The sequence below is a fragment of the Zonotrichia albicollis genome, chromosome 6, assembly GCF_047830755.1.
Source record: "Zonotrichia albicollis isolate bZonAlb1 chromosome 6, bZonAlb1.hap1, whole genome shotgun sequence".
Taxonomy (NCBI): Eukaryota; Metazoa; Chordata; class Aves; order Passeriformes; family Passerellidae; genus Zonotrichia; species Zonotrichia albicollis.
Window position 1 is genome coordinate 22,755,950 of NC_133824.1, and position 24,599 is coordinate 22,780,548.

General features: G+C 36.2%; 1 protein-coding gene across 1 annotated transcript in view; it reads right to left on the bottom strand.

Moving 5' to 3' along the window:
- Nucleotides 1-373: 373 nt before the first annotated feature.
- AQR (aquarius intron-binding spliceosomal factor) overlaps nucleotides 374-24,599 on the bottom strand; it is a 47,101-nt gene continuing 22,875 nt past the window's right edge. The window contains exons 20-35 of the mRNA XM_026793022.2: nucleotides 22,837-23,078; nucleotides 21,198-21,341; nucleotides 20,610-20,679; nucleotides 19,578-19,688; nucleotides 18,318-18,427; nucleotides 16,849-16,984; nucleotides 14,931-15,140; nucleotides 13,985-14,122; nucleotides 13,037-13,108; nucleotides 11,420-11,607; nucleotides 9,640-9,811; nucleotides 7,211-7,381; nucleotides 6,343-6,428; nucleotides 5,341-5,515; nucleotides 3,932-4,045; nucleotides 374-889 (exon numbers count right to left, since the gene is read on the bottom strand). Of these exons, the coding sequence (XP_026648823.2) occupies nucleotides 644-889; nucleotides 3,932-4,045; nucleotides 5,341-5,515; nucleotides 6,343-6,428; nucleotides 7,211-7,381; nucleotides 9,640-9,811; nucleotides 11,420-11,607; nucleotides 13,037-13,108; nucleotides 13,985-14,122; nucleotides 14,931-15,140; nucleotides 16,849-16,984; nucleotides 18,318-18,427; nucleotides 19,578-19,688; nucleotides 20,610-20,679; nucleotides 21,198-21,341; nucleotides 22,837-23,078 (2,385 nt within the window). The 3' untranslated portion in view covers nucleotides 374-643. The remainder of the gene's footprint in view (nucleotides 890-3,931; nucleotides 4,046-5,340; nucleotides 5,516-6,342; nucleotides 6,429-7,210; nucleotides 7,382-9,639; nucleotides 9,812-11,419; nucleotides 11,608-13,036; nucleotides 13,109-13,984; nucleotides 14,123-14,930; nucleotides 15,141-16,848; nucleotides 16,985-18,317; nucleotides 18,428-19,577; nucleotides 19,689-20,609; nucleotides 20,680-21,197; nucleotides 21,342-22,836; nucleotides 23,079-24,599) is intronic.

Genomic DNA, 24,599 nt, shown 5'->3' on the forward strand with positions numbered 1-24,599 from the left:
TCACAACCCAGTGCTGTTGAAAAGCTGCATCCTTCCTTCTTCTGTACAGAATAAAAACAACAGAAGAATGATACGAATGATAAGAAATTGCTACACATATGTGGATCCTGAGAATCCAGTAAGGTAAAAATTCAATAAAGCTTTTGATCACTTCCAAGTCCCATGACAATTCACATTTCTCAGACATACAATCAGATATCTTAATGAACTTGAGCCTATGCCTAAAATACCATCTCAGTGTATACAAGCACAGCTCTGCATAAGGAATTCTCCATGGAAAAACACTAAGGAAACCATAAAGCATGTCTGACCAATACTGAATGTACTTAGTGAGGTTTACTGGGTGACTGAATTAAGAGTCAAATATTCAAAATTGGTATAAAAAGCATCTTTACTTATAAAAAGGAAAATGCATATAATTTGAGGTCATTAAACAAATTACATTACCAATAGTGACAAGAACTCAGTAGCACGTTTGCCAAATATGTTGCTTGTCCACAAAGTATTCAGTGAAAAATATACCAATCAGGTATTACAGAGGCAACCATTTAATGAAAGTCAATGTAAAAATAGCAATTATTTTTCCAACTGCTCTTTTCCCTACCAATTTCCCAAAATGCATTAAGGACAAGGATTCCATCAATCACTTTTCAGTCTCATTCTCAGGTTCACTGTCTCCACTATCACTGTCTCTTCCAGGGTGTTCTGGCATTTTTCGATGTTCATCAATTTCATCCACATTCAATTCTCCTTCCTTCATCATTTCTTCCGCTATTTCACTTTCTTCTGCTGCATCTTCCTGCAGGCCCTGAACTTCACCTTCTGCTTCAGTCTCTCCAGTTTGTGTCGGTTCTGGTTCTTCAATCATGGCAGGTGGGGGCAGTAAATGCTGGATGATTGAAAAAGGAAGGATTTTAAGTTTTTACACTTTAGCTTGAACTGCTCATCTCATATTTAGAATTTTGCATTAACATCAAACACTTAAAATTTAGAAGTCGTAATGATTTGTAAGCAATTCACGCCTATATATAAAAAAAATAGAATAATGGTCACAGTATAGTCATCTTCGATTTTTTTTTGAAAAGAGGGTGTAAAAAATCTCAGGACTTCAAATTTAAGGACGGAAAACACATTTCATTATCTCAAACACTCAGACAAGTAATAGGGTTATGGTACATCCCTACTTGGAGCAATATGCGTATTTCTACCCAAATCTCATCTGTCACAATTTCAAACTCCTAGATATGCTTAGCTTGGTTTTTGATGCCTTCAACAGGCCTGTCTTTAACAACTCATATCCATAATTTCCCCTTGCAGCATCTTATAAAATACTATGTGAATGTTATCCGTACTTACACAATTCGAGTTTCAATGACAGTTAAACAATGCTTAAATATTATCACACAATACTTCTGAAAAAGTAATTTCATATATCACACTGTTCTGCTTACCAAAGAAATAGTTTGTAAAACATTCTAGGCTGGAATGGTAGTCAAGTAACACAACTGGACAAAAAATACCAGGAATCCATTGAGCTGATGAGTATGGATGAGTGCTATTCAATTGGAGGCTGAACAGAAGCACTCTTACTTCTTGCAGCCTGACATTATTCAATGACATGATGGATATTTCTTTAGAATACTTTGGACCATTTTAATGAAATGCAATCTTGAAAACTTGACCATTTGTTTTGCTCAAAAACCAACTTTGTATCACATGACAAATTAGGTGTTTAATTACAGTGAAGTTTCACTTTCAGTTAGATGACACTAATATTACAAATTTGCATAGGCAAATCTACAAATCAATTATGATTACAGAGATATAAAAAGCATTTTCTATAGACTTTGAAGTTATCAGACTGGTCTCTATATCCATCTGTACACAGGAAAGTGTAGTTCCAAACCAAAGATCTTACAAAAATACATTCTTGATGTATGAGACAAACTCAGACTTCTGTGACTTACTTAGATGCACCTTGTGCTTTCTGATGACTACTCTAAGGACTAGTGTAAAAGAAAAGGAAAATAATAATGTTGAACTGAATAGAATAAAAGAAATTTAGTGCCAGCTTTGCTTTTTTCAGTAGTTCACTTCTCAGCTTCTCCTGCAAGGAGAATGTGATTCACTGTCACAGTAGGAAAACGGCAATTTTGTAACTCATTTTAGCTAGCAATAGATAAGATTAGGATGCCAAAAAGAGTAACGGGTATTAGCAAGAGAAATGTGTCCACATTTGATTAAGGTGTCAAGCAAATGCTTTTTGGTAAAATTTAGGTGCTGCTAAATATCATCTGCTTTTCAGGACATGTATACACTTCCCTGGTTTGACAGGGCTATTAATTAACACCTAAATGTGGCCAATCTACTGCACAATCTATTAAGTCTTCATCACATAACATTTTGCATGGTTGAAAGATCACCAACTATATTAGACAAAGTGGCTTCAAAGCAAGTCTCACCAGGTGCTTATAGGACTGGGTTTCTAAAAAAAGAGTGTGAGCTTACTTCACTACTACTAAAAAAAATTACAGTAAGAAGAAATTCTAATAGTGTCCTCTTTGTATATCCCCTTCTTTTTATAGCACACAGGTAATTGCAAAGCATTTCTTCAAAATAGTGAGAAAGCATCCTCTCTGTTCAGGCAGCCTGGAAAAGGATTTTTCTGGGTAACAAAAAACTTCAAATTTGGCTGAAGCTTTCTCTCAGAAATAAAAATAAAATCCAGAAGTCACTGGGTAAGAACTGCAGAGAAAAATAAATTTTTGGGAAGACATTCAGTTGCTTTTGGGTTCTGATCTCTACTGATTACACTGTTCCATATTAGATGAAACATGGAAATGAAAGGAAAAAAGGATGTGACAGAGACATCCCTGCATTAAAGAACAGGACCTAGATCTCTTAGACTATCTGTTCAAGGACAATCATGTTCACATTCTCTTCTCACAGAGAGCTAACACAGAGTAAGCAATGTCCTTTTGTATCAATTTTGTCCACTTTTGGAAATCTTTCAGAAGAGCAAAAACCAATAAGGGAACTTCAGAGAACCATGAAAGAATAAATTCTAGGTAATACAACATATAGGGATTATTATATAATATATGAAGAATAATATCTAGGTAATATAAAGATGACAGACCCTAGACATTGTGTGAAAGCTGATGCAGTTAAGGGGGAGCATTTAAGACCATTCCCTTTTGGTTTAACCACTTCTAGGCCTTACAGCTCCAAGTATGCTGAGTAAAGGCAGCTTTCTGCTCAGCACACTATCTAAGCTACCTTAATTCTCCACTCACTTACATGAGACTATAAAGACTTTCTGATGGGTTCTGAATTCTGTTTCAGGGATTAAACAGTGACAAAACTAGGTACAGAAGTGTCTACAACTGCTTCCAACCCCATGCAATTCTCCTTAATGCTGAAGTATGGCTGAAAAAAATTGCTCCAGAACAAAAAACACTGAAGTTGCAAACCAATCTGGATAATAGGGAGATTCAACAGGATCAAAATGGTTTCAAGACATGATCTGGTGTTTCCCTTACAAAACAATATTACATCATGCAGTGGTGTTATAATCCAACTAGCTGAAATCCCACACTTACCTGAAAGGTAACACACAAGTCTCCCTCAAATTAGTACAGGACAAGTTAGTTCTATAGTATTAATGAACAGCATTTTTGGCCCAGACAGAGCCATCAATGCACTTGTCATCAATTACTGATAGGTTTGGGGCCTTAAACTGAAGCTTAAACTACTAGAAGATACATCTTTTGCTACTGCGACATTTTACAAGACCTCAATATTCTTTCAATCATGAATACTTCTTGAATTTTAAATATAACACAAACAGACTCAAATCTCAACAGCTTCTCATGTCACTTACAAAAAATGATTTATTTTAAATGCATTCCAAAACTTAGAAGTTCCTTACCTGTTGATGGTGGCGTGTACTCTGTATCATGTGCATATACATATTGTACACAAAGTTAGCCATTTGAGGCATGTTCTTAATAACATGGATTTGGTGAGCTGGTCTTTCTCCATTCTAAGGAAGGGGGAAAAAAGTTGACATTCAGCAAACAAAGTAAAACAACCACCATTCAAAGGTTATTTAACTATATTAGAAGTCAAAAGCCCCAAGAAATTAAATAACGCTTTTCAAAGAAAAAAAGAATTGGTGAATTCTTTGGAAAATTAGGAAGCATAGGTCTTACATTTTAGGGAACTGGATCAATCATGACACTGCAGCCTGGAGAAGAAACTTCAGAAGGGGAGGCTGGGTTCTGATTCTTACTCCATGAAGTACATTTTGGACATGAGTAATTTAACATATGAAAGGAACAAATTGTTTATGATCAGATTAGGATTTAGCCTCTTGCCTGTCGCAGCCCAAGCTCCTTGCTCACACTCACTGACCACGCTTGTTGCATTCTTGTTGTACAGTTGATCTTAAAGTTTAAACTGAAAGGGCTCCCTCCCAAACCTGTCAACAGCATTTAAGACCAGGGAAAGAGCTGTAACTGAGTTTTGGGTGCATGCAGGTATCCCTTCTCAAAGCTTCAGAAAGCAGTGCAGATATGCTCCTCTGTGTCTCCATTTAGCATCCTGCTGTGTGCCCTGTGCTTAGACCCTCCATACGAACCTTTCCCTAAAGATCTAGTGCAGTATTACAAATTAGGTTCATAAGTACAAAAACCTATCTCAGCAGCAAAACTCTCATTATACTGAAATCAATTTAAAGAGAAAAAAAAATTAATTTGTAATCTTGAATTACTTGGTTACATGTAATTTTACTTCTTTAACTGAGAAATGAGTAGCTTTATGTAGCTTTGCTTGAGAAATAGTGTAATTTGGTTTCATAATATGACCAAAAACATATAAGAACTAAAAAACTATTTTGATCACAAAAAAAAGAATACTGAATCATTCACACAGGCAGAACTCAGGAAAAAGCAGGCCCAACAGCTACTGATAATTAAATTACACTGATAATTAACTTTTGTGGAAACATCTGGTGTGCATCATGACATAAGATCACTCCAAGGAGTTATTCATAGAATCATTAAGGTTGGAAAAGATCTCTAGTATCAACAAAATTAAATCATCAAGTGGCACTGTTGAGTTCACCACTAAACCCTCAACTGCCACATCCACACCTTTTTTAAAATACTTCCAGGGATGGTGATTCCATCATTTCCCTGGGCAGTCTGGTCCAATGCCAAGAAGCAAATGCACCAGTCTGGCAGAGAAAACAGTTTCACCTCTTTCAGCCCACTCAAAAAAAGTGAGCAAACACAAACACCCTTTATAGATACCAAAATCCAGTGGAGCTGTTCCTACCTGTCTTGCCGTTGGAAAACATTCAGTGGGAACGATATGGAGGTGAAGTGGTCGAGCTGTGAGTTGGCTGAAGGCTGGAGTTAGCTCAAAACAGTTCTGGAATAGTGATACCCTTGCAAAGATATAAAGTCCAAGTCTGGCTCTTGACATGGCAACGACTAATCGCCGGACATCCCTTCAGAAAATAAAATCAAACATTATTTTCCACTGATGACACATCTGCAATAAAAATAACTAGACATGAGTCTTAATTAAAAGAAATATAAAAACACTTGCCCAAATACTGTCTTGTATTTAGTTTTTGTTCCTACACATTGTTCCAGTAACTAGCAAATCCTAGTACCATTATATAGAAACATAAATATATTGGTTCACTGTACCAATACCACTATGAAAAACCACCTTCTACTGTTTTCCTACACCTCAGAAGTTGAGAGTAGACATCGAGAAAAAATCCCAATAGCATTTTTGCATCTGAACAAGTAAAGATGAATTTGAGAACTCATCTATCTACCTAAGATTGTTTCTCCATCACATCCCAAAGCAAAAGTGCAAACATTTAAAACTACACACATTAAAGCAACTTACGCAATGATCAAACACTTCTGATGCAAAATAATTAAAAACCTTGATTACAGGAAAGGATCTATGAGAAAATTTAAGCCTGCATTTGATCAACAAATACTACAGTTCTATCATTCAACTAGGGTGAAACCAAGGTCAGCCTATCTGCAGCAATATAAACTATATTATAGCAATATACCCTATAATATAAAAATTATAGGGTAAGAGCCATTACCAAAGAATAAAGTGCTCGAGAAGAGGGTACCAGGCAGTTATAAAAGGAAGTCTCTCTGAACTTCATTATATACATAGCATTGAACTTCATTTCTACTACATCTCATACAATAGAATTTTTTGTACAATGCACCATAAACATTTCTGTATCTGATACAGAGTTCAAGTACTGCTATGGCACTACAGGAAGATGTTCTTACATACCTAAGGTGGCCTACAGCTTTGGTACGCACTAGGGAAAGCAGAATATAATCGTTCTGCTGGCCTTGAAACCTGTCCACGGTTGTTACCTAGAGAATTAAAAAATTAGGAAAGAACTCTATAGGTTAATCTTTGCCATTTCAATTAAAACATGACACCAAAATTTTAACATTGACTTTGGACTGAGACTGCAGTAAACATGAAAAGAAATTCTTTAACTGATTTAGCGAGCCTCTAACAAAAAGCCATATTTTTTTTTAATGTGTTGGGAGGAGCTTTTGTCTGACTGCATAATGTTTCTTTTACTTCTTTTTGTTTAAATTTGGACAGAGAAGCAAGGTGCTAATTCCAAAAGATTATGGAAAGCCATTAGCTTTTTAAGACAGTTTCAAGCTGCAGAATTAGCACCAGACATTTATAACTATATTCTTTATTTGCTTCCTCAGATTCATGATCATACATCCTATCAAATAATTTCCACTCTGGGTGGATCTTTCAAATGTGATTTCGGGGAATGATGTTATTTTTTATCATTTGTGATAAAAAAAAAAAATTATAAAAAAGAGTTATTCTGTCCCACACAGCCTGTAGTCTTTTCACCTTCACCAACTTCACTCTGTCAAATTATCCAAAGGCAAAAACAAGGGCACTAATCTATGAAATTCCATAGAATATAGGTTCATAAATATGTGGTTAAATACTTATAAATATATGAAATACTTCCACAGATACCTGTATAAGTATAGCTTAAATCAGCCTGATTTGCATATGACAATTTAAAAACCAGAAATTGACAATATGACAATAGAAAAATATGACAATAGAAACCAGAACTAGTGCAATGACTGATATGATACACTTTCAAAGTCACCTTGTTTGGCCTTCCAATCAGAGGATTGTTTCCACATCGCTGATTAATGACATCACGGATCAGGTGTTTCTGTCCATTATAAGTTGTCAGGATACTTATCCTGTCTGCAGGATAACCAAGCAGGCACATGTACATGAAAACTGCCACAACATACTCCGCCTCACCAAGATTCTAAAGTTTAAAATGAAAGAAAAAGACATGAAGAAAAAGACAAAAAAAAAATGGTTACTCATCGTGTAAGGTTACAAAGAATAACACCTGTAATATTGTCAGGTATTTAGACAAATATTTTAGTGCTGAGAGAAATGTCCCTAGATCTGATGATTCTTTGCTCACTTCCCACAAGCCACTTTGAAAGAATGAAAGAACCACAAGTAGGTTTAATACCTTCAGTCTCACTCCTTTTCAGACAACTGTTAAAATATCTACATCAATATTATTGTTAGTCACTGATTGAAACTTTGCAATATTTACTCAAAAAAAGGTGCAATGACTCACTCCCCAGTAAACTGAAAGTAAGAACTACTTGCACTAGTATAAAGTCTTTTTAAGTATTACTTAGGAGACAGACATCTGGATTATCAAATCCAGTTATTTCCACTGTAGGCCATGCTATTCAATTACAAATTACCAGCTGTTATTTTGTATATTGTAACTTTCTCTCTCTGCCACTACTTTATGAATCTGTTCCAAAGTACTACTCTTCTGGCTATGGGAAGCTTTGTTCTATTTCCAGATGATGTTATTCATAGGCTATTTAAATCCATTTTCTGTCAACAAAAATTATCTTTCAGGTTAAAAAGTTGTTCTCAAATGCTGACATTTACTCCTGCTCTATTTATACAAGGAATTTTATCCCCACTTGGCGTATGTTTGAATAGGCTGGACATACCAGCCTCATTTATTTTTTCTTACTAAGTGGGCTCTGCATTACTTGGAAAATGCAGTTGCCAGGCATATCAAACACCTGTGGGTGTAAAGCTATTCTACAAATTTTAATCCCCTTTAACTCTGGAAAGAAAAGCCAAAATTCACAAAGAGAATTATACATGACAACAATCTGTTATCTCATTAAAAACCTAGAATGCCACCAACATATTCTGCTAACTATCACATCAATTATCAAGATCACAAAAAAAAAAGTAATGGTAGGAAGTATTAGAAGAGTGTGCACATGAGAGTGCTGATATAATGAGAAGTGTGTTCTGTGTCCTCATGTCAGTGTTCTTAATCCTCTTTAGCCAAAGAGTGGTCTAAAGCAGTGCTAGCATTCCAAATTATGAGGCACTCATTTCAGCTGTTTGTGCTCCACTGGACAACTTTTTACTACTTGCATGTTAGAGTTTCAAAAACAAAACCAAAATAGTATCTCCAAGCAATTCTGTCCTCAATCTAGCAATGGGATAAAGTGGATTATGATTATGATTAACCATTGCTTTCTTCTCTAGCAGCCCACTAATTTGTACTGAAAAAGCACTGAGAAGAACCCAAGCAAAACCTATGAATATATTTCATACCTTTTTTAAAACAAAGATTCACATAAGTCTCAGTGATCTTCAGAGGAAAAAATGAACATGAATATTATCATCATAAAGTATATTGTTTGATTTCCATAATATTGAGCAAAATATAACGTGTTGATTCCATGTTTGAATTAAACTCCTTAACTTGCACATCGCTCCAGCCCTTATTTTTCCAAAGCCCAGGTTTGCTATTTTAGGCACCATAGTTTGTTTCAACAGTTTTTAAAACAAGAAAAATAAAAGGACTGAAAATATAAGCATCTCATTACAAGTGTAAAATGTTTTCCTAATTTAAGAGAAATAGATAGAGACTGTTGATGATGGCTTAATTCCAAAATTTAGTTGAAAGTTTGATAACTTAGTTGAGAAACTCCAAGATTAAGGTTTTTTTGGCAATTTACTTCACCCTCAATGTATCTGTACCTCTTATGTATATTACTAGCAGTACTGTTTTATTCTTTAATGAATGGGCATTTTAGCATTCCTACCTATAGCACAAATAACACAGTGACTCTTCAAACTCAGGTATGAGCAACCAAGCAAGCTTCCACTCTTCGTGCTCAGGGGAAGTGCTACTGTTTTTCCACTATCATGGCAGTACAGCCGAATTACAATGGACTTTAATTTGCCTTAGGTCAAAATTATATTTTGCAATGAATTACACCAAGTCTCATCCTTCCCATAACAATGAGAAAACAAAGTAATTCACTGAGCAAAAGCCCCAACACAATGTTTTCATTTTCAACATTCAAAACTCATTAAAAGGAGGAAAAATCACATACATGACTCAGTTATCAAGAGAACATGAACTGAATGTCAGTTTACTGGTTTTGCTAGTCTGTCTTCATTGCAGATCTAACAAACCCTATTGAGGTTAATAAATAACACATGTAGTACTCCTCTTACCTGATAGAAATAAGGATTGGGTTCAGACTCTCCTACACCATTGAAGTCTTCTACGTTTATAAGCTGGAAGTCATACAAGAAGCCAGCATTGGCTGTCCTGAACTCTGGCAGAAGCTGCACGTGAGGCAGGTTACCCAGGTTCTTGTAGCGCCAGTTGTAGAGGTTACACAAGCTGTCCAAAAGCACACAGACACAAAGCACACACAGTGAGCTGCAGCAGGCTCTTCTACTCATCCCAGAGAGTTCACACGCATTTGGGATCAAGGCTTCTGTAGGTTTTCAGTGAAAAGAGTAATTCTGCTAGGCAGCCCGTACATATATAAATGAACGCACCCAACAATCTATCCAGCAATATTATTATTTTGTTCTCTCTCACTGAAAACTGCAGATGCCATGTCAATGTGGCACACTTGGATTTAAGTCTGTTCCTCCTGATCAAGCTACAAATTTTGAGAGAATTCTAGCGAAAACTTTGATGGGTAACAAAACTTAAGGAATATTAGTTCTTCTTTACAAAACAGAAGGAATAAGGAAAATAGTATTTTCTGCATTAACTGTGGTAAAGCTCCTTAGTTTTTTTACTTTTTCTTACAGTAAAAAGAAATTGATTTCCTTATTTATTTTGTGTATTTCCTAGTATTAGCACAAGACATGAATGGAAACAAACAAAATCTACCTAATTCTGAATGATTCCTGATATTTCTAGGGACAGTAATGCTGACAAAATGTCTCATTCACAAACGCCTAACAATATCCAGACCACATCAAGAAGCAGATAGCTCATGAGGAAGCTACCTGTGGTCACAAAAGACAAAGCACAGGAAGCAATTTCTTGATCAAGAAATTACTTGCAAAGTGAAAGACTTTTGCTCTCTTATCACTAAGAAGTTCACTATGATTTTGAAAAATAAACTTTATTCACCAACACATTCGGATAAAAATCTTCATTTTAAATATCATACTGAACTGTCATTCATAACACTAGAAAATAATATTCTAGATTCCAAGCATTTCCTACATGAAAAAGTTGGAAGTTATCCTTTATATTGCTGACTACACTTTATGCCTAAAATAAAGATTCAGAATTAAACCTAGAGTAGCAAGATTTTATATGAAGTAATTTTCTCTTATTTGGTTTTATTTTTCCTTCTTAACATGACACCACAAATATACAATTTACACAATCAATAAATCTGATGTTTAAATCACTACTGTGAAATGACAAATACATAGATACAAAAAAGCTATTACACTACAGAGTTGCAGTATCTCCTTTACTATAAAAAGGCTTTTAGTTCTCATGAGGGCAACCTGAATCTGCCCAACCTCTGGATGCATCTCTCCTGAAATACTACAGAAAAGCAGCCTTTTACAGTCTTTAAGGGAATTATTATATATTCAATGTCAAATAAATCAGATTTTTATTTAACTTTGAATATACTAAACATTAGTTTAGAAAAGAAAGCTTCTGTAAAGTTTCATTTGTAAAAAAACCCTGAACATCTAAGATGATTAAGTACCTTGAAATACAAGTTTCATTAAAGTACTCAAGTAACAGCAGAGTACTACTATATAAAAATAACAATGAAGAAATTAATCCGATAGCATTTCAGAGAAGTAGAATCTGCCTTCCTAGTCTAAGCTGAAATTAATGGAACTAAATTCCAGATTTGCAAACTCCTGTCCTAACAATAAGAACCAGCTTCCCTAGCTATGTGTGCTCTTCTCACTTTTAACTTGTTACTTTCTTACAAGCTAGACAAAGGATTTCCTGTCTTACCTTGCTCTAGCTCTTCCTTGTGCATCCAAGTCAACAGTTGGCACTCCAACACGAACAAATCGTGTAAAAAGAGACTGTTCCATGTTGGAGTACTTCTGAAAAGCCATGTTCTTAATGACTGGTGGCAACTGATGATGGTCACCTATCATAATCCAGCGCTTCAAACGACTGAATCCATCCTGGGGGTTCTAGAATTGAACAGTTACACCATTGCAACCATTACAATATAATCAAGGCACTCAAAACACATTAAGAGACAGATTGTCTGCCTTTGTCTTAGCCCTTCAACATTTCTTTTTAAGCTACACTGAACTTCAGTCTTTTAAAGACTGCTAGCTTCCATCCAATCAGAGAGTAGAATTGTAAGTAAAGTCTCTTTTCTTATAAAACAATAAAAACCAATAAAGTACTTTTATCTACTAAAATTAGTAGAGAAATATCAGAATAAAGATCCTATTTTATTGTTGTAAAGGTCAAAACCCCTGATTACTTCACAGCCACAGCAGTCAACCCAGAACTGTCCTCTGAACTTTATTTCTGGATTCTGAGGTAGTGAATATGAAGCATCTGAAACAGTTTTTAGTGTTCAGATGTCTGAGGCAACACTGCCTTTCAAGCATCTCTGCAGATCATGCTTACTTCTGTAATTCTCAAACAGTCTCTTCCATGACCAGGATGTGCCCCTAATTAATTGCCATCTTGGCTCTTGGACTGAATGCTCTTCACAATTAGCATCCTGGAGACTTCCAGCTGTCAGATCCTCATTACACACTCCTGTGATAATTCCCTTTCTTATGGGAACACTATTTGAGACAGAGCACAAAGCTCCTTTTCCTGACACTTGAAGTGGAAGAGCTCTGAAGCAGTTTCTGATCAGACAGCAAGGAAAGAAAACTGATCCCTGGACTGTCCAACTCCCCAAGCCTGAAAATGCCTTAGAAAGAAAGAGGACGGAAATAATTTTTATTAACAAGAATAAAAAAAAAAAAAAAACACAAAAACCCAAAGCTTACTGTCTTTTTTGTTACTCATTCCTGGAAGTTTCTTCTTTGCACATGATGAAGCATTCTATATAGTTTTCTGTACATATCAGTCATTTAAATCTTAGAAAAAGAGGTCCCCCAGAATTCTGTTTTTAAAAATTTCTCACTGAATTTCAAGTAAAAAAATCAAGTACTGCTACTCTGGAAGGCTAGATCCTTAGGTTTTGTTAAAATTAAAACCCACTCAATTTTCAAGGACTATTTGGATGCCTCACATAAATAAACTCATAGAATATCCCTCAGAATATGCCTCTATGGTGAAATGGTCAACTCTAATTATACAAACTGTTCAGTTTCTGCATTCCTCACATATACCTACTTTCCCTCAACTGGCAGATGCAGCTGGTTAATCAATGCTCATTTAAAAGTTTGAAAAAAAATGTAAGATGGTTACTTTATTGCATTAAATAATTTCATAATTAAAAATCAAATCAGTCAAATCAATGTGAAAGGTCTTACTAGCAAAGATCAGTTCTGTGTTACTTCCTACACATGATATTTTTCATTTTCATATTCAATAGTGTTCAAGAGCACAAAAGATCTTATTTAAGATCTCTTATGTTTCAAGTCTAACCTGCAACAGGAGAGGTATAAAGGTTTCTATCTCCAGAATCTGAGCAGACTCTTCCATTAAGATGTTGTCATACTGAGAAAAAAAAAAAAAAAGTAAAGAGATGTCCATAAACACAGTAACACAAATAAAGGTATTTATTCAGCCTACCAAAAGAAAGCATCTACTACTTCTTCAAATTTTGCCAGGTGGGATGGTTACAGCAGGATTTCACCTTATAGGGAGAATATCAGTATTACCAAATAGGTGAAGTGCTATTACACAAATGGCAGAACTCTCTGTACCAGTCAGGGCTTATACCTAGAAGGAATCCAAGACTGAATTACATTACATATTTCCTATATGCCATAATCACAAGAGAAAAGTTTTCTGCAGAGGAGCAAAATAATTTGGTATCTCTGCACTGAAGCTGAAGAGAAGCCATTTTGTGATCCAATACAGTACATGATCAGTGAAAAATAATGCTGAAGAATTACTGGTGGCTGGCTTTTGCCAGAAACAAAGACTGCACTAAATTAACAGTTATAGTTACCACTTCAGAATGAAAAAAAGCATTGCATCATAGTTATTTTTCCTCAAATTGTTAAGTTTTTAGGTAAACAAAGCTGTAAATGCCATGTTTACTGGCCATAGAGGCCAGTTCTACCTCTATTTTATTAATTCTATCACTGCTGTTTATCATGTAATATGGCAAAACTGACTTTTTAAAAAAAGCACTATTTACAATTTTAGTATATACAGTAAGTTAAAAGTAATTTAATCTTTTACTTACAGAAGTTATATTTTTCTTCAGTAAAATTAAAAAATTGAAACATACAGGTAAAAAAATGCAATTCTAAATAATCTAGCTGGCCTAGATTTGGGGCAGACAAAAAGATTCATAAGGGTTGGGGAATAAGGGAGAACCAACACCAAAATCAAGCAGTACAGTAACACTAGTAAAATCATTACTTTGAAACCTAATTCAACCAGGTCCCGTCGTTTCAGAGCAGCATGAGTACAAGTCATTGCAATGATTTTTGCTTCTTTCACCAACAGGTATTTTGATCTATCCAGGCCACTGCGGAGAAGTTCAAATGCTCTGAATTCCTATGGAGGACAAAAGAAAAGTCTTGAAAGTCAGAATATGAAAAAAATATCACTTATAGAGTAAATCCACTCAAACTCTCTGGCTCCCTCTTGATATAATTAAACAAGAAAGCTCTGAGGCTATGTACTGTTAACAATCCCATCTGAATAATTTGTTGTTGTTTCCAGGTTTAGTGTATTTTGAAAAACAGTCTTGTAAAAACCTATGAAAGAATTCTTCCAACCTGTATGTACATATAAATTTACAGACAAATATTCAAATAATTCTGAGGAACCCACTCAGAATCCCCCAAAATTTTCTTTTACTTTATCTTCTTGTTTCCTACTTTACTGCATCATAACATGACATCAAATTCAATAACAGAAATACCATTACAGTTAATAAAATCAAGTGATCACAAATCACCTTTATCCTAATATTTAATAGCCTCTTAAGCAATTCTGGCAAAACCAGAAGATAATCTGTTACTTTTAGGTTATCTGATTAAAGGCATCTCACTGTAAATACAAGGACCCCGTGAGGATCAGAGGAGTAGTGATAGGTGTACCAATCCTTGTAACCTCATCAGTGAAAACGGACGCAGAATGGCTGCTTCCCATGATCCAACTAAAAGAGACCAGACCCTTGCTCCTACTGTGTAACATACCTATATTACTCTAAGGTGGAAATTCTCACCTTGCCAAGTAATGAAGCTGCCTAGACATGTATATTTCTTCTAGGAAGTAGGGAAAATGAGAATTTTGGAGTCGTGTAATTTTTCTACAAGATTAGCCAGATTCACTTGCCATGAACAGTTACATGTCTTACCTCAAGCTGAGTGAATATTTTCTTAATATGTCTAAAACACCCTTCAGCAATTTCCATATCTTCTTCATATGATTTGCCTTTGAAAACTGGTTGAGGAGCATTCGCAAAATACTGGTGAAAAGGAAAGAAACTGGAGACATCTGCAACATCTGGCGATTTTCCACCTTTAACCTTCACTTTACTGATATACTCCTCCCAGCGAGACATTACCTGTGACAAAGCAAGGTGGGTTTATATCGTAAGGTATCTGGCAATACAGGCTTGCAGCATACCATTAAAAAATTATCACAGAAGTAAGGTATGTCTTAGGTAGCATTTGACCTTGTGTCAGAAAGACATTTTTGAAGTTGTAGTGGGTTATGCTTGGCTCAACCCTGGTTGGCTGCCAGACTCCCAACCTAGTTTCTCCCACTCCCCCTCTTCAACAGGACAATGGGAGAAATTAAGATAGAAAAGTTTATGGGTTGAGATAAAGACAGGGAGATTGCTTAGCAAGTAGCATCACTGACAAAACAGGGAAAATAAAATTCATTCATTGAAAATTAAAAACAGTTAAGTTTTTAATTTTAAAGTTACAACAGTAAGATGGTGAGTAACAAAGACAAAACTAGAATCATCTTTCTTCTCCACTCCCTCTTTGTTCCCAGGGTTAATTTCATTGTCAACTTTTTTACCTCCTCCCTACCCTGACCAGTACAGATCATTCAAGTTCACAACACCACATCTCTGCCACTCCTTCCTACTCACACTTCTTCCCTGCTCCAGCATGGGATTTTGACAGGCTGCCCCTTCCTTCAGGATATACCCACCTGCTCAGCATGGGGAACTCCACGGGCTGCATTGGCAGTATCTGCTCTGCCACAGCCTCTCCACTGGCTGCTGGTGGAAAACCTGCTTTACCACGGCTGTCTCCACAAGCTATGGGGAACCTGTGCTCTGATGCCTGGAGCATTTCCAGCCCCCTCATTTTCTTCTGTCCTGGGTGTATGGGGTTGTTTCTCACACTTCCCTCTCTGCCCTCAGCTGCTGCTGGTTTTTGGCCTCTTCTCAAAAAGGTTTTCAAAGAGGCACCAACAGTTTCACTATGGATTCAGCTTTGCTCAGCAGTGGATCTGCTGGAGCTGCCTGGGTCCTGCACAGAGCAGCCCCTGGCCTCTTCTCAGAGGGCATTTCTACAGCCACCTGCTACCAAAACCTTGCCACATAAACCCAGTACAGAAGGAAACTTCTTTATTATCTCTACTTACATTACTTTGATTTAAATACCAAGTGGGATTCATTTAGGAGGAAACTGAACCAGAAGATGACCTCCAGCAGCGTTCCTTGCACTCCTCAACATCTAATGTCCATTTAATGCTAAGATCCACACTAAAGCTAGACCAGAGTAACTTCTGTAAAAACATACACAAGTAAGTGCATTCAGTCTTAAGTTCCACTCTGTAAACCTCCTTATGCAACACTAATTGCAAATGTAGACCACATCACTGAAAAATACATGGAGGAGAAATGAGGGACATGCAACATACTATTTTGTACACCATACATTTGATTTCACACTGGCATTTAATGCTATAAAAGCCTCCTATCAGGACCATCAAGTAGCTGCTCTAATGCTTGTCCAAAATATAAAGCAGCCCACAGATTTTCCCATCTGAATGAGAAGCTTCAGGTTAGAATCTTTGCCAGCATTCATGAAGGGCAGCAATGACATGGTGAGTCAGCAGGCAGGATTTAAAACAATAGCAATACAAGCAAGTCATGCTGCAATTTTAACTTTAGCTGTTACTGTATTGTGAATCACCAAGGAAAATGCTTTTTGCTTTTACTCTCAACTCTGAAAAATTCATTGCAACTTTTACACAGTGTTTCATAACAGATTTAGGTCATACAGTCCCTGCAAAAGTATTTCAGTCCTTACTTGGTATAAGAAAAAGTGGCCAGCTGTTTCACAAGTGTAAGATACATCTCCTGGGACTCCAAGACTCTCTTGTAATCGCCCAACTTCTCGCAGAAGTTCAAGTCTTCGAGCCAGCACGTAATTGACTCTTCCATACCTACAAAACAGATTATATATAACATATGTAATATATAATAATTTTTATTAAACTCAAAATAGTATCTCAATATCACAATGAGAGATCACAAAAAACCCCAGCACCCTGCCAAAACACTGCCACAACTACAACCCCGTTCCAAAGCCTAAGAATTTGTTACATGCTGACTATTTTTATCACTTGAACCCTAACAATTCCCAAAGCCAAGCTAATGAGAAATAAAGTTCTCAGAGTAGTGCAGCCCACCTTCAAATATATTCCTCAACCTTCACCCCTCCCTCTTGAACTACCAGAACCCATAGTGCTTGCACAAATATCCCACACGTCTGGAGTTACCTTGAGAAAGAGTGAAAACAGACAACATAGTGTCAGAAAGAAAATTCCTTTTAACAAGGAACGCTACAGTTCAAGGAATATACTAAACTATGGATAGTACTAAATAAATATCTGCTATGGCATCATTCAGTAAGTTTTTGGCTATCAAATTTCTGGAATAATTTGACTACGTCAAGGCATTCAATTTAAAAGAAAAAAATCACAAGGCATTTATTTTGCTAAATACTGAACTATGTATATGTGGGTAGCTTCTAGTGACTATATATAATTTTTACTACAGCTTTTGAAGTCAAAGTATTGCTATGATAATCCAGTACTGGACAGTTCAGATATTTCCAGTGCACGACCATTATACCCCGCTTACATTCATGAATGTGGGTAATCCTACTGACGTCAATTGCACTAAAGCATGACAAACATACAAATATTTAGAAGAACAGGTTCTTAAGTCTTTGTACTGACACAGAGTTCATAGCTTTCCTTACATATGTATACTTCAAAATGTGTTATCAATGAAACAAGCAACTTTGATGTTAAGCAAAGTTGAAGAAGAATTCAAAGCAGAAAGTTTAATTTCCTGTTTATTAATGCAAAAATCACCATGACAGTAGAAGTGATACCATATTTGAACAAAAAAAACTGTAGCTCTAAGAATCCACTTTATTATTCTAATTTCTCTCACAGATTAATTGCATGAAAGGCATGCGGGTCAAAAAAATATATAAATATCTATTATTCAAGCAGTTGATTTTGTGACAAAGCAACTGACTGTCTCTAGATGCTCAAGGAAACACAGCTTTTGTACAGAGTAAGAACCAAAATTAATAAACCTGGTACTGAAAAATAGTGCAATCTGTGTTACTGGGATTGAATGACATGAGAAGGGTAAAACTTGTCCAGCACCGCTCCTTCGCCTGGGAGGCTGAGTGGATTCAACAGAGACATCCTGCTGCCATGTTTATACAAGGCAGTTTATCATTAGCATCTCCTTCCTCACCTGCTGAAATCTTTCTCTGTCTCTAATTCCTCCTCTCCGTGACCCAGACGCAGAAGGTGACGCTCATCAATGTCTAAAGCCATGATTTTTTCGAACAGCTGGTTCAAAGCCTAAAGATTGACAAGAACAGGAGAAAAGGTAGTTTTTAGAAGTTCAGAGGCTGTTGCAGGGGAAAATTGAGGAATTACTTGTTAGTAAAATAAGAGATTTATCCTAATTTAGTATAAATGGAAGCTGAAACAAACAAAAATAATTTGTTTTAACAAAACAAAGTTAATACTGAAACTCCTAATCTTGACAATAAGGAAATTAGCCAACTAACACTCTTTTATTTGCATACTTTATACAACAATCACATTTGATTTAGAATTAAATTTTGAAATTGCAATCATACAGTTAACTCAATTGATAAAGCTATCAATTTACAAAATTGTCCCACAAACACCAATTTTTGTATGATGACATTAAACAATTTAACTTTTACTGTACATGAGAGAAGTATGATCTGGTACTGGCTGTCAGGTACAGGGACTCTATCCCATTTTGGATAACTGAATTTTGCTCAACTAAACTTGTAGGTGTGCTACATCTTCTACCTTAAGCTCTTCAGTTCTCTAGTGGCTTACTATCAACTAACTCGTTTATTCCAAAGGAGCAAGCTTGTAAGCACTGGATCATCAAGTTTTGAAAATAAGAATAAACACAAACAAGCTCCACTTGCAGCTGCAACTGATGTAAACATCTTGAAGTGCAGCATCAAAGCATGGGTAATGTACCCTGCTGAGATACAGTTAATTTCCCAGGGCACAATTTCAAGTTAATGTCCTCATTAAAGTCTTGTCTAGTAAGAAGTCTTCTATCTGCCTCAAAGTATTTCCTTCTTTTTCTCCTCAATGGACATGTTCTCAACGTTCTCAACCCCTTCTCCCAACTGTCACTCTCCTGCCACCCACTGCAGACTGGCCTGTATTATTCCACACTGTAACTCCTCACCAAATTATACTTTTTCAAAAATACTTTCTTATTTTTGACCTCCAACCAATTAAACACATTGAAAACTTCAGGTAAATAGTTTAGAACTACACACCTGAGATTCAAAAATTTAATTTCTCATTATCAAACTGGCAAAACTGCACTTAAGTTGACACAAGTTTCCACTGTTAGAGGAGACAAATGCAATTCCCAAACTACTGATCTCAACACCTACTGCTCTTCTACATTGCAATTACAGGAAAATTTCAGACATGACTGACACTTTACCTGATTAGAGTGGGTAACTATTAGAGTTCGTTGTTCTGGGAAATTATGATAAAGATTGGAGATTATCTGGACTGCTACATCAGTTTTTCCAGTACCAGGTGGACCCACTACCTAAAATCAAACACACACACAAAAAAATAAAACCAAAAATCAATACACAGTTTATCAGAATACTTCAAAATAAGGAAAAACAGAGTTGGCTGGGGAAGAAAACACCCAGAACAATCTCGCAAGACACTGACATTACACATTGCTTCCTGGCTCTGCTGAACTTTCAGACCAAATACAACAACTTTAGACTATTTTGACAGATTCCTGACTAAAAGGAATATGGCAATCCAGCACAGGAAGTACTAATAACAAAACAGATGTTTTCAGAGAAAAAGGCAATTTAGCCTCAAAACAGGCTTAACAGGGGGGAAACAGTGAAAAGAGAATCAAGACACACAATTGAAAAACAATAAGGTGAAACAGACATAAAGAACAGGAAAAATTTTTAAAAAGAGAGAGTTCATTCCCTCTATTTACTCAGAAATCTACAACTGATGATATAGACATATAATAACAATTAATGTTTCAACAGGCTCAATTCTACAAACACTCCAAAATAGACAGCTCAGACATTTTAAAGGTATCCAAATATTATAAAGAAAGCATCTCAAAATAATTTTTGCACTATTAAGAAGCGCAGAATAGCAGTTTCCATAAGCATCAACACATAAAATTACAAATTGCTATGAAATCATTCCTGCTTTATTTAAAGACTCTCCAATCACTTCAAAAAAAAGTAAATTCAGTTTCTGTGGAAAGCATTCAGCCACTGAAACACAGGATACAGAAATGTGTTGCTCTATGATTTTGTGAGGATTGGAGCATGTTGAGCCTCTGAAAGTTAGTTCTTCATATCCTTAAACTATTAATAGAAATTACCTCAGCAAGGCTACAGAAAGGGGCATTACTAGGATTTCACTGAATGTACCTAAGGCCAGAACTAATAAAATAAGAGTATAGAATCCTTGAAAACATCCTCACCATAGTTAGTCCAGGCTGCATTCCGGCACGGATGGCTTCAATCTGAGTATGGGTAAATTGAATAGTATTGCTGTAACAAAGCAGAATGACATCAGATAATTGATAGATTTTGCCAACAATTTTTGTAAAAGCAATTGTTTTAACAAGTTTTATTTCAATGAATTGTCTATATCTTTCCTGAACAACACATTTCCAAATTTTGCACAAATTATATCAGCATTAGAACTACGTTTTTATAGATACAACAGTCTTGAAATTTCTGAGCAAGACAGTAAATCATGTTGTCCATGTGACAACTCTTTCCATCTAAAAGCCTGTTTGTCTTTAGTCATTATTTGCAGAGAATGTTGTAAAATTATTTAGGTATTACTTTCCTAATATTCAAATTCCTGAGCCAAAGATCACTAGAAGACAGTATTTCTCACTGTTCCTCAAGGGACTCTTTTCACAGATGGGGGACAACAGAATAAATTTTTCACAGATAGGCGACAATTTTGATTCAAATATAAAACAAACCAGTCTCACTTCTGAAAATGAACTGCTATGCACGTGTTGTCATTTGAAACTAAGTTCCCATCCATTTCTTACCGTTTTGGTTGATTATATGGATATGGTCCCCTGTTTGGGATAACATGAGGCTCTACAATCAGTGTTTTAGCTTCTTCAGGGTTTTCTTCACTTCCATCCTCTTTTCTTTTCATTCCTTTACCTTCCTTCATTGGGAAAGTTATTCTGCAACACATAATTTAAGGTTAAAGTTCAACATGTTCACTATGACATGGACTGTCTCTGAAGGTGATAAAGATTTTTTCTCACCATTAAGACAAACTTTCATACAACAGAGAAACAAGTGTTGCAAATGACAAAGTTTTAAGGAAAATAAAGAAGAGAAATGCCAAATGAATTGATGAAGCTGATTAAACAAAAAGTGTGTCAAAAACACTCCTTTCATAACTGGAAAAGCCAGGAGCAGTGCTGAGAGCCAGCTGGAAGAACACTGAAGACAAGAAGTTCATAAGTGAAAATGGAAGGTCCAGGAGAAAAGTTATCATAGAACATCAGCTGTGTCGGTATTCCAAACTATTCCAACAGATGAAGGTTTTTATCCTCCAATTTCAATTTTTTATAGCCTTCTATGCATATTAGCAAGCTTCTCTAATTCAGAAACAAATCACAGGTGAAGAAATCCCAATGCCCATCCAAAATGTAGATATCTATAACAATAATAATCTCTTACAGGACCAATGTAGCAGTAGGAAGAGCAACAGCTCTTCATAAAGAGCAGTATCTCTGAACTGAAACTGAACAACAGGTCATTGAGGAAAACTGTGTGTGAGATCTTTTCCTGATAGCTTCAGACTATTTTTATATCATTATATAGTGTTAGTGCCTTCTCCACACAAATTCTCCATGTAGTGTTTCCAAAAAAAGCTCAGGAGATTACCTCCCTGCTTTTCAAGATTCAGTTTAGCCATGATAAAAGCTGACTGATGCAGGGGAAAGGCATCTTTCCCCTCCACAGATTAATTGCTTCATAAGGAAAAGGTGTCTGTTCAGCTGAAGGAACTGTTCTCCAGTACTATGCACTGTGAAACTCAGTTGTCAAAATTCAAGAAAGTGCACCAGGAGGGATAGAATTGTCAGGTCTAAAAATGCTGGACAACAGCACCACTAAAACAAAACGAGTAAATCTTATTTAGCTGTCAATGGCATCCTATTTCAGAAATCATTTCTAAAAATAAGCATTATGGGATTTCAGACTTAATCCTTTATGTTGATTGAATGGTGTTTCCAAAAGCTCAAATCTTAACTGGTGTTGAAATTGCTGTTCTTAGCTTGTTGTAATGAGACATGTAAGGAAACGATGTAATTAAAATTCTTTAACCTGATCTTGAGGAGACTAGATACAATAATACAGAAGAGAGCATTATGTGTCTTGATTCTATCTCGTACTTTTCTTTTAGCATATATTCTGTAGGCTGATCTACAAGCAATGCTCTGATGCATTTTCGTACAGAAGAGAACAGAAGCTGGTCCTGGGTCTTGCTGTCATACAGTTAACTCTATCATGTAACTATCTAAATCTTACATATCTAAACATAATCTAAACATATCTCCATCTTTTTTTTTAAATAAAAGAGCATCTCCTTTCAACCTCTGAACATAACTCCACCTGAAAACATGTTTCAGCACAAATATCAAGAAGTACTTGAAATATTAAGATCACCTGAAGGGGGGTACATGCAGATCTGGATTGTCAACAGTGACTTTAACATTGTACCCAGGAAAGCTAGCTTTTAAATGATCAATGGACAGGAAAGTGTCATTAAAATCCAGAGTTGCAATCTGATTGGGCATTTTTGAATAGTGCGCACTACTTGGGTCTCCATAGCCAAGAATGATGTCATGCAGCCAGTCAGGAACCACACAATCTGTGTTCATCAGGTTTCTGATAGTCTCCAGAAGAGCCTGTAAATAAGAAAAGCCAGAAAAAACAGGATTGAAGAGACTGACTTTTTACCAAGTAAAAATCATACTGAAGATCAATCAAATCTGTTTTAAGACTTTAGAACATAACTCTTTAATTGACAGTGTTTGGTTAGATTGAGTCAATATATGGACAGTGTACATATGCAACAAAACATCAGTATCAAAGCACAGAGTTCTTGAACTAAGAGCTAGTAAAGACGACACAGTAAATTTTCATCCCAGAACACTCACAGCAAGGGAAAAACGCATAGAAGATCCTCATGCAGTTTAAGGTGTCCTCTTACAGGCCTATAAAATTCACCCTTGCAGTCAGCTTAAGCCTTCCTTCAAGCATTTGCTCTTCACCCACAAATTAATTTATCTAATCATCTGTGGTTACACAAGTTGTCTCTCCTTTCCCCTCTTATGAAAATACCAAAGCTCCAGACCCTAGACTTGCACAGAAGGTGTGCTTTTTTAACTAAGAGGTAGCTGAATTTTAGCCTTCCTTTCAAAGGGCTACTTTAGTGGCAAGTCTTGAAGAACTATCTCACTTGAAACTTAGCATTTGGTCACCATGTATCTGCACTGATTTCCAGATCCTCTGACTTCCTTTGCCACCAAACATGGACACAAATCAATGACAAATGGTGCATCAGCCGTCCATACCAGAATAAAATACAGAACCTCCAAATGCCAAACTTGTAAAAGAACAGTCAGTCAAACCAAAGTACAGAATTTTATTCAGATAGTCTACATTTATATATCCATCTCCAAAGGGTAGGATTTTCTTTTCTTGCTTGTGTTGTATCATTGAAAGAGTCAAGTAATGTGATCACCATCCCTGCTCAGCCAACATCTATTAAGGTCCTGGTTCTTCCCCACTCCTCAGCGTGGGTGAGACCACATCTGGAGGGCTGTGTCCAGCACTGGGCTCCTCAGGACAGGAGACACGGACATACTGGAATGGCTCTAGCAAAGAGCCACTGAGATGATTAAGGGATTGGAGAATCTGTTGTATGACAAGCTGAGAGAGCTGGGATTGTTCAGCCTCAAGAACACAAAACTCAAGGAGCATTGGAGAATTTGAGTGATTTATATAAAAAAAATGCAACAGGAGGAAGTTAGGTCAATGGAGGTCAATGAAATGAGAGTCCCCTCAGTAGTGCCCTGTGAAGGGACAAGGGGAATGGACATGAATTGAGATATGGGAAATTCCACCTAAATACACTAAAATATTTTTACTGTAGAGGTAATGCAACACTGGAACAGGCTGTCTAGACTGGCTAGATAGTTTCCATCTCTGGACATATCCAATTCCAACTACACAGTGACAAGATCTTGAGCAAATTGCTCTAGCTGACTCTGCTTTAAACATGCCTTGGACTAAATCAACTCCTAAGGTCCCTCTAACCTTAATCACTCTGTGAATATGTTTCTTCCAGTCACAATCATGCTGTGGATTCTGTGACAGAACTGCAAAGCTATGAAGTTGAAGGCATCTTAGCACTGCTGAAGCCT